The following is an 11,641-nucleotide window of genomic DNA, read 5'->3' on the forward strand; positions in this document are numbered from 1 at the left end:
TGACATATCATAGCAATGGATCACATTTTTACAAAGATATCAAATCCACACGTGTTTAGTGTAGTTTTTTTTTTTGATTTTATGATAAATTATTCACTGTCTCTTAGTTTAATTAATTCATTTAGATTTCATTTTCTTGAATCATATTTGTTTTTAAAAATGCTCACGTGTAAACATAGTAATGTAGTAACAAAGAATGCGCTTGTCATTTCTTTGTCTCCATTTTGTGCATATCACGTGACATGCTATTTACAAGTTGAAATAGACTATGAAACCAGGGCTCGAGAATTTTAGTCCAAATTCCTAAAACTGAAATTACTAACAGTGGGATAAGATTCCAGTGTATGGTTGCACTACATCTGGCACACTAAAGAACCAGGAAAGCTTTCAGAATGGAGCGCCTTCTTATCTTGCACCGTCATTTCATTAAAACTACCATCAGTCTCTGGAGGAGTTGCCCACATAGGCTACTGCTGGCTTTAAATAATCTTACATACACATACGCTTTCTGTAGATATCTCTTACTGTGTATTTCACGCTGTATATGAGATATTATAGATAATAATGGTTTATTTAGGACATATCATTATGTCGCTCTAGCGTGCGCGCCATGACGATGCAGCGAAATATGCTACATAAACCGTGCGCACGCCAACGCGGCATAACTAAATCTCCTAAATCAGTAATCATATAGGCATACAGACACTAAATAGAAAAATGGCGCGGAAAAAAATTGTAGTCGCATAATGGCTGATACAAATAGTCCTCAGTTTTTTGTTTTGTTGTTTTTTTTGTTCTGTAGAGCTATTTTCCTTATTTTCTTTGCAATTTATTTGCTAAAATCACATGACAGATCTATCTTGACATGTAGATAGTATTTTCATAATGAAATAACAACATGACAGAATTTTTCATGAAAACTTAGATCATACACCACCACTATAATTTTGGGTCTCATTTTTAAGCTATTTTTGCAGTTTTTGTGTTTGACTGAAAATATTTTTCTTGCATCAAACATGACCCCCACTTTTCTTTTGATTTTTCCTTAGCACTGACAATATTCTTCAAGAAAATGTAAGTTACAGACATTTAAAATGGGTCCTGATGTGTGCTGCGGTCATTGGAAATAGGTCAATTTTATATAGAATAAAGACGAACAGCTATTTAGTGTCACAGTGTGTTATAACATATAAAAAAGATTGAAATAAAATAACATTGTGTATTACATGAGATAGCTTTCTAGTTTTTAAACGCATTTTAGCTATACGGAAAATACCTGGTCAAACATTTAAGCAAATAAATGGTAATGTGATCACGTACGTTTAATTTGATTATGAAAAGTAACTCAAGGAAAGTTGTTCTTCAACGCTACCAACTAACAAAAAGGGTTAATCTTGTGTAAAGTTCAGTAAACGATTGACTATCTCTGACATTCTAGAAGCCACAGCGGCCGAGTGGTAAGATAGCTGACTTGGAACCACCTGCTCCTCATAACTGTGGGCTTGAAATATCGTTAGAGGTGCATATTTCTTTCATGGGAGGAAGACATCATGTTGGCTTATAGAAGGCCGTTGGTTCTACCCGGGTATGTACTTGTGCTGGCAATGCAAGGACGGGGACACATTTGGTCTTCTTTTAACCCAAAAATCTATATTTGTGTCGGTGTGACGTTAAATTGCCTTTCTCGTTTCTGTCGAAGTTATTATAACTGCAGTAGTTTCTATAGTAAATGTTTCTGATAATCTTCGACTTGACCAAAGGAAATATTCTGAGTCTGGGCAACAACTTCGCCTGTATATTGAATAAATCGTCCAAGCAGTCAACTGGAACGTAACAAAGGATAAAGTTCATTGATTGGTGTCATTAACAAACTGCTTAAATCAATATTTTGTTTATTAATTCATTTTTGTTTTATAATTAAAATCCATTTTAAGCATAAACGCATTATTGTAAATGCGTATGGAAAAGGTACAAGAAACAGTTACTGATCCTGCAAAGTATCATTAAAATAATGGTTCAATAGTTAGATGCACAAGCTTCAAAAATTATTACAGAAAACTGAATTATATGACTTTAGCCAACACAATGTACTAATGTGGTACTAGTATATCACTGGTGCCGGAGCGTCTACAAAGGTGGTAGCGGTGGAGGGAGGTACTGTTAACACTGAAACATTTTACCCCTCCAGAAAAGACTTCCTATGGCTGGAGCATTTATAGCTGAACTTATTTTATCAGTATGTTACCACTCCCTCAAAAATGGCTAATGTATGCAGAATCCTCTATTTCCTTACCTTGATAAACCCGAATAGTAGATTTCCAAATCCAAGTCTGAAGCCGACAATATAGTATATCATATCACTGAATGGAATTCCCATGCACACGGATATAATACCAAGCAAATTGAGAATAACTGAAATCAATATATAAATAAAATATCATCTCTAACAAAACTTGAGTTGTATCATTTTTCAGTTTAGTACCGTTGCCTTGTTGAAAACAAATAGCAGATTTCCGAATCAACCTCTGAAGTCGACAATACAGTCTTTCATATTACTAAATGGGACTGTCATGCAGACGGATATAATTAAGAATATAGTGCTATTTTGTGTGGGTTTGTACGGGTATAAACCATAAACGACAATCCATGAATCGCGCTAGCGAGGTCCCAATGTGGTTTATACCCGGATAAACGCATAAAAATAGCATTGAATTCTTATATTTACAGTTTTATAGTAGCTTGCTACAAAAAGAAGTTGCTAGCTTTCCATGAGTATCAGAAAATCAAAATTAGTATCAGGCTATCGATATTTTCAACGTCTAAATGGAACAGCCAAATTGACCTGCCCTACGTTTAATTTTAGTTTGCCGCATTTGATCTTATTTTATTTATTCATTTGTTTTTTCAGTTTAGAACATATTCCGAGTTTTCAGCTTCAGCCCGCATCAGGCCGTCGTCAGATACATTCTGCCTTGAATGGGATGCTTCTATTCTGATTTGATTTTCAGGTTTACAACCCAGGTCTGTGTTACTAAGAAACTATTTAACCGGGCTGATTTCCTGGGTCGGCCTCGTGCAGTTTCCTTTATATGTATTTGTCTTGGTACCGACTGGAAACACAACTTGACGGTATTTGTATTTCAGTTTTGCTCAATTCATTCTACTTCATTCTTTAGATAGGACTTTTCCTGTTGGGACTTTTATTCATGTTTTTCTGTATGTTGTTTTTTCATAGCATTTATGTGTTTCAATTCTTTTAAATGTTCATTTCAGATACTTTGTTGTCTGTGCTGAAAGAGGTTGTCTGGTAATACTTATTTTAATATTCTTTTCACTATTTCAGCTAACAATTATATGTAGAAAATTATTCAGTTGCAGTGTTTTAATGACAGACTTCCTGTAAAGTTCCTGAACCAGTTGATATCAGAATGATAAAGAAATGATAGATGGTACCAATCTGTGAATATTATGTCACTTTTTTTCTACAGGTGTTCCTGATCACACTTAGAACTATACACACACACTCAGTTGTTTCTCAAGAAAGGCCGACGCCGGTTCACGATCTTTCTTTTGTCATTTGCAGGCGATGAATTCCATACGTCAGTAGGAATTTAGAATCATACAACCAGTCAGCAGCTACCCATAAACCAGACCAACCTATTAAGTCGAGTGGGCAGAGCTGTGATTCCCAGTGTAACACCGCAGAATGACGGCTAGTTTTCAGTAAGCGATTTACATTTTCCACCGGTGCATTTCCCTCTGGTCCTAATGTCTTTAGTCAGAACTGTAGCCTTGTCAGTAACTGCTTGACAGTTTCAGGGGTACCCTGAGCTGTGTCTGGCTCCAGTTGGAGTTCTTGACCTTCCGTACTTGCCTGCTTCCAAGATGGTGCGGATCGGCTTTGCATTTGACGTTTCAGGCATTGCCTGGCTTAGTCGAAGAAATAAATCACTTTAAGATAGTCTGTGATGTATTGATCTGTTTTACTTCCAGTAATTGTCATAAATATAATCACATACTGGTGTTTGCTTGTGGGTTCTGGTCTTTCAATCATTAAAATTTTCATTTTTCTGCAATTGTAGTGGGTAAATTATGCATTCTTTACTAAAAATTGCATATTTTTAAAGTAAATACTCATTTTGATACATCATTTTTCAAAATAAATAAGCTTAAAGTTACATAAAACATACTATAAGCATTAACTAGTGATATCACAGTTGATTTCATGAAAATCTGATTGAAATTTTCAGAAGGAAGGCAAATTTTGTAATGTGCCTTTTTTCTTCAAAATTCCGGTTTCGGACCCAATTTCTCCGCAAAGTAGGCCTAATGTTTGAAATGTTTCTGCGGTACAAAATTTTCTTTGCGATGACAATGTCTTGTGTAACTTTTCTCGCAAAACCCTAAGTTACAAGATTTTGTGGGAAAAAATTGGCTAAATTAAAAATTTGATAAGATTTAGGTGTCACCCCGGTATAGAAGTACTTCCGGGTCGTTGTATCCTAGAAAGTAGTTCTTTGAAATTTTGAAGTTCCCAATTTAACGCTATCCCTACTTTGACATGTTATATTCCAAATGTATTTATTGATACTGTGTACATTTTTGTCATTTCTGATGTCTTTAACAGTTGTTTTGTGTGTGTTTTTCAGGATTACATTTCTGTGCGGAAGGATTAAAAAACTACACCAGACTGGTGGCCATGACAGATGTCAGTGGGAAATTTAAACATGGACTAGATACTTTGATGTGTAGCAAAAATGTTCATCGTTGATGATGGTGTTTTTCTGTGATATATTGACTGGGATAGTATTACTCTTCAGAAATACAGAGCTGTCAGTGCTGCAATTTTGTTGTGAAATTCACAATCCATGTCCAAAAGTGCTTGTTTTACTATACAGCAAAGAAGGAGAAATTGTACTGGGCCGTCATAATGCAGTAATTCGGTCAAAATGTGCTTCCGTGGTGTATCGAAAGAAGTCCCTAATAAATAGATGCTGTTTTCCATTTTTCGCGCATTTGCGCGTAAATCGGGGGCCAAATGGGCATTATTTCACTCGTTGAATGAATTTTACATAAAATAGGACACTTTTCATGCTAATATTCGCATGTTTTCGAGTTGTTTACTTGAAAACGAAAGTAGGGTGTTTATTCTGCGGACCACTTTCTGAAATGCGGCGATATGAGTTTTGTTCTGAATTTAAGCTTGTGTTTCACAAGCGAGTACAAAACCCTGTATTCCGTTCCCATTGGATACGGGAAAAAAATATTTATACGTCGGGCTACCTGTTTATATTAGTCGTGGCGTCAAATATGGCGTCGAAATAATGATGGTGTCTTCACTTTATAACCATTTAAAGGTTTGCTGCACTTAAAACTCATGATATATGTGGAATCCCTTAAAACTTATTCTCGTTGATTTATAAATATGCTTATAAAATATGTATACATACGATCTATGCCCGGTTTGAAATTCATGAACTGAAATGCGATTCTTTCTTCTATACCCTATGGCATTTCCATTATACTGTATATTTGGTTAGACTGCCAAGGCTGTGTTAGTCCTTAATTTTCATTAATTGCATAATATCTTTTATGTAGAATTAGTCTAAGGATTTTAAATGTTTGTGTTAAATAACGCATTGCTGAGTTAAGTATTCGTTGACAAAATGGTCTTTTAAACTCGCTGAAGCGTAAAAACATCACCATTTTAAAATTGACCTTGAAATTTGAAGGTCAAATAAAATGGTACTTGTTTGCTCTTTATTTGCTAAGATTAATTAAATATATATCAAAAGGCAAACATAGTAATAACCGAAACTGATTTCTTTTATTTACAATTACCCACCACTGATTCCATCCATAATGTACCAACAATTTCCACAAGATAAACAGCATTCCCAAAACTCAGCACATCTTGGGGTGACGAAGAGTTTAACACAGCATTCGATTTTGGAGCTTAGTTTCACGATAACTAAGATTTCAGTGAAGAGGGCAAGTCCTATAAAAACCTGATATCCTCTGTAGTACGGAACACCTGCAGAATACATGGTAAGTTTAAAAGCTGTGCAACGTGCGCTTCCACTATTTTTTATCGTAATTTCAGCATATATGGTATTGTATAAATATTGCATTCCTGAGAAAGAGGGTGATATGAAAAATGTTCACCCCGATATATATGAATATCAACCGAGGCATCAGCCGAGTCTATACTAGTATTCATATTTCGAGGGGTGAACATTTTTCGTATCACTCTCTCAGGAATGCAATATTTATTTTATTATACCGAAAACACATAAAGATCAAAATATTAACTGGAAAATCAACATAAAGGGTTAAATGATTTCTTGAAGTAATAATTAAGAGTGGGTAATTAAAACCCGATAAAATAAAGAAATCAGGAGTCATTACTAAAGAGCACATCAAAGTTGTGGCGAACTTTCTGTTGAAGATGAATATATTTTATTTGGTTGCGTTCTATGCTTCCAAGGATCACCTTATAGACATACTGCTGGGCCCACAACATCTGTTGCACGATTTGTTCATTTTACGAAAAACATTTAGGCTTAAAGGGCAATTTTACGGGGAAACAGAGATTACATAGATGTTTCATATAATCGCGTGTGCATGTATAAGTTATTACATAGGGGCCTCCGTGGTCGAGTACTTAAAGTCGCACACTTCGAATCACTTGCCCCTCACTGCTATCGGTCCGAAAGTTTGCTATGTGTGTTGAATTTTTTCATGTGAGGAAGCCATCAAGTTGGCTTGCAGAAGGTCAGTGCCCACCCATATCTGAAATATTGCTTGGATGGGCAACTGCATAATTATGGGTCTTCTCCACCATCAAAAGCTGGAAAGTCTCCATATGACGTATGAGGTGTGACGTTAAACCCAACACAACAGTTACTAATGACTTTAACGTGTGTACGTGACAGTAAGCCAATCATAAAAACTTTGTAACGTAGATGGTGAAATATTACTTCTAGAACTTTTTGCACACGCTTTAGCTATTGTACGCACATATTTTTGTTATTTCGTGCATACGTATTACTTATTACGTCCGCATATATTTCTTACGTGTAGGCATACTGGTTAATTAGCTATTACTTCCTCAATTGATAAATAATTCAGGTTACCCCTATGCCACCGTACTCTAACATGTCTTTAAAAATTTCAAATCAAATCATAAACAAGTAAACAAAAAATCGGAAATTGAAAAATTTAATTCCAAAAAGGGTGAACATTACAACCATCAGAATAGTTTTTGGTAACAAATTTAGATTGTTTAAGATATTTGGTAAATAAAGAAAAATCATGTAACAAAAGACGTAGTTCTTTAAAGTAATGTATACTATTGGTATCGTATATACATATACGAATATTTAAAGAAAAGTCATGATTGTGTAAAAAAAAACGTGTAATGAAAAAGCAGGATCAAACTGAACTAGTACACACTTTGAATAGAATCTGAAGTTTTGGCTTCTTTTCATTTAGACTTCTTGTATGTTTAACTAAAATATTACTAATAGGTTTAAGCGCAATACTTTGATGAGAGTTTGTAACGACTGTCTGCCAGTGTCTTCGTTTAGTTTTAACATCATTGGTTAGAGAGTGGAACATCTTTCAAAAATAAATATTGGCTTTTGTAAAGAAAGCAGCAGAATATTTGTTCTTGAAGTTCAATGTGGTTAGTATTGACTTTCTACTTTTCTTGAACACAACATGCTTCTGTTTACTCAATAACAAGACAAAAAGAAAATTCTAATGTTTTAATTAATTCATGCATTTTGAATTTAATTACCGTAACGACTGAATGCAATAAGACAAAGAAATGTAATCAATGTATTTATCATGTAAGTAATAAACGACTTACGCAGGAACTTGCCCTTTCTGGACAACAAAGAAAAATTAAAGATATCTGGAAATTATATCTTTATTCCATAAGAAACTTAGTTACTGACAGATTATGTTATGGAAACACATGAATATCAGTTGTTTTCATTAATGTTTTCTTTCAAAATTGAAAGGCATTTGTAGCTGGCTTTATAAAAACGGTCGCTAAATATGAATTCCTCCGTGGTGTATTGGTCAAGACGGTAGGGAAGTTTTTTTTCTTACCAAGGCGACCCGAGCTCGACACCCGACATAGACATGGTTTTATTTTGATTGAGTATGTTCCCCATAATAATGCATCATGCACAACTTTCAGATCCCTAGTTTTAATGTCAATATCACACTTTGAGCCAAAGGTTAATATGGAAACTGGGTCTGTTTCGTGTCCGGGCCGGCCATTCACTGGGGAATTCAAATATTACTTGGCATAAAAGTTCCCCATAATTAGACGAGTTGTCTTAAGCAAGTTTCAGGTCTAGCTCAAAGGTCAAGATCATACTTGGAGATCAAGGGTCAGTAGACCTTTTTCCTGCCCGGTTCATAACTGTCATCCGTCAACTCCAGGGATTTTGATATCATTTGGCACAAATGTCCCCCATGATAAGACGAAATGTCATGCGTAAAATCAAGATCCTAAGTTCAAAGGTCAAAGTCACACTTGGAAGTCATACGTCAACGTGTTTTCTGCAATCGATCACGGGATTTTAATAATACTTGACACGAAATGTTCCCCATATGAGAAGATGTGTCAGCACAGCGTCTAGTAGATTACTGACCTATTTTTTTTCTTGTCCAATCCGTCATATATTTTAGCTCACTTTCCTAGTCTTGTCTGTAACTCTCTCGTCCATGCATTGATGTAAAAGTATTCAACATAACAAGGTCATGTGTCAAAATAAACCAATTAAAAAAACAGCATATTATCTTGAGAAAGAATCCCCTTTAAAATGATGTATTTCGTTACATTTTTTCTCTTATATTCCCACCACTTTAAAATTACAACACGAGCTCGACGTTCCAATATGACCACGGTCAAACAATAAATAGCATAAAACACCATATGGGTATATTTCGGCAAGACGGTTTTATTTTACGTTTGTGTTTAGCCTAAATATGAAAGTCGATGCAACAAACACTAAAGACGTCGTGAAAATGATTGCTTTTTTCATTTGCCATAAAAACCGTCTTCAAGGACAAATCAAGTTAAAGGTTTCTTAAAAAAAATGCTGAAGTGAGGAAAACCTACCCTCTGGTTTATCTGTTGTTTCATTATCCAATTTTCCCGTATTGTTTGTACTGTTCATACAGTATGCCCTGTCCGCTGGTACATTGTTACACAGTCCTTGAAACAGATATGCGAAACTAAGCACCTGTAACACTAGTCCTGTCAAACATGAAAGAAACAGCGAAACTGTCAACCATGGTCTGTTCGGAGGTCTCCCATCGTTCTGTTCATCTCGTGACGGCATGTTTTTGCGACAGGCCTGATGTGCTACATCAATTAGAAAAATATCAAAAACACTATCCGGCGATATCTTAAGTACGCGTTATCGATCTGATTAAATTGGAAGTTCGTACTTTTCACTATTCAAATACACAACATTGGTCGACGTTTTGTTACTCGGTATTTTCCCCAGTACTAATAAGTAAAGTGATCTCAAATACATTAAACTTATTTTATAATTCTTTATTATGGGTTGGGTTTATTTTGATCCATCAGTTTGCTACATAATAACACTAATATAAGGATCTTCTTAAAGATTTTATTAAATTAAATATTATATAAATATCAAATTAAGTACACTTTATATGTCTACTTTACGATATACATCTCTTAATCATGTTAACTCCAAACATTTTTTTCACAAGTGTAATAGTTGTTTTCCAGCTTAACAAATGCCTATTGTGTGAAATGTAACTGAAAACTAAAAAAAAACCTGAAAAGGAAGTAAATGTATATTTGGTTCATGTAGTAATTTATCTTTTTTGTAAATCTAAAGTAATGGTTCATTGTCTTTGCATTTGAAAGTTAATGATAACGATTGTTTTTGTACATCTTTTCCAATACATTTTACCACCGTAAGTATAACTATATACTGTGGCTCAACCCGTTTAGTTCTTCCATACTGAAAGCATGCAGTTTAAAAATTTACCCCATATAAAACCATATGATGAACTCTTCAAACCAATTTTGTTATCGAAGAAAGTGGTACTAACGAAATTTAGTACATAAAGTATTCCGGGCGAACATTAAAAAAAATCGGAGTACGTAGCACGAAATGGCTGCCACGAGCTTTCCCTCCGTATGTTAATATTTTTCTCTGGAAAAAATCCTTTCTATGGGGAGAATTTTGGTTCGCATGGATAACAAAGTTAATCCAAATTTCTTTAGGTTATCTGTCCAGTACATTAGTATTCTGGCTGGCGTCTTGACATGTCGAAAATGCGGAAACACATTTAAAGCAGTGCAACGCAACGCGCGTTATCTTGTTGCGTCCGTGGAATAAAATTTGTCGTGTTGGCGTCCTTTAATAATTTATTTTTGTATGACCTTCAGATTTTGGCTAAAATGATCTTTCATTAACACAGAAGTTTGGTCATATATTTTGAACATATAAGGTCGGGAATCGAACCCGGGCTGCCGCGGCAATAAAAAAAAATCCTGTTGTCTTTACCAATACACCGTGGAGGAACATGTACTTAACCATTGTTTCATATAGATATTTATAAATTAGGCAGTGTACCTGGAGTATAGCGTTACAATTTCAGTGAAAAAAAATAGTAAAAACGACTAACTTAAAAACCGATAAAGCAGCTGTCCAAATAGATGTTGTGTATACTTAGATGGCTAGAAAAGCACTAATTTTGACATTACATGAATGTTTACTGTTAGAACTATAACGGGAGGTATTCAAAACAATGGATTGGGTAATACTTTCAACTAGGTTAACGCATATTCAAACCTTGGACAGTTATATGAGGAAACACTTATCGAAAATAAGATTTAAAAAGAAATTAATGTATTTCATGTTTACAACAAACAAGAGAGCCAAGATGGCCCTAGGTCGCTCACCTGAGAAACACACCATAACAGAGTAAACATGCTTGACCTAAGGATTTCATGGAAACAAAAATTCTGGCCAGTTTTCATTAGAATTGGACCAAAAATGTGGTCTCTTGAGTTTAAACAAGTATTTTATTTGATATGACCTAGTGACCTAGTTTTTGATGCCAGCTGACTAATATTCAAATTTGACTTAGATTTCATCAAGGCAATCATTCTGACCAAATTTTATGAAGATCAATTGAAAAATACAGCTTCTTTCGCATACACAGGGTTTTTCTTTGAGTTGACCTAGTGACCTACTTTTTGACCACAGATGACCCATATTCAAACTTGATCTAGATTTCATCAAGGCAATCATACTGACCAAATTTCATGAAGATCAATTGAAAAATACAGCCACTATCGCATACACAAGGTTTTTCTTTGATTTGATCTAGTGACCTAGTTTTTGACCCCAGATGACCCATTATCTAATTTGATCTATATTTTATCAATGCAATCATACTGACCAAATTTCATGAAGATCAATTGAAAAAATACAGCCTCTATCACATCCACAAGGTTATTCTTTGATTTGACCAAGTGACCTAGTTGTTGATCCCAGATGACCCATATTCCAACCTGCTCTAGATTTTATCAAGGCAATCATTCTGACCAAAATTCATGAAGATCAATTGAAAA

General features: G+C 34.8%; 1 protein-coding gene across 1 annotated transcript; it reads right to left on the bottom strand.

Moving 5' to 3' along the window:
• Positions 1-273: 273 nt before the first annotated feature.
• On the bottom strand, positions 274-10,032 carry LOC123550413 (uncharacterized). Its single transcript, XM_053547007.1, has 4 exons — positions 9,140-10,032; positions 5,846-6,034; positions 2,294-2,412; positions 274-1,823 (listed from the first exon to the last, which is right to left on the bottom strand). The coding sequence occupies exons 1-4, from the start codon at positions 9,360-9,362 to the stop codon at positions 1,671-1,673; spliced, it is 684 nt and encodes a 227-aa protein (XP_053402982.1). The 5' UTR covers positions 9,363-10,032; the 3' UTR covers positions 274-1,670.
• Between the last annotated feature and the right edge of the window lie 1,609 nt (positions 10,033-11,641).

This window comes from Mercenaria mercenaria, chromosome 6 (assembly GCF_021730395.1).
Source record: "Mercenaria mercenaria strain notata chromosome 6, MADL_Memer_1, whole genome shotgun sequence".
NCBI classification, from domain to species: Eukaryota; Metazoa; Mollusca; class Bivalvia; order Venerida; family Veneridae; genus Mercenaria; species Mercenaria mercenaria.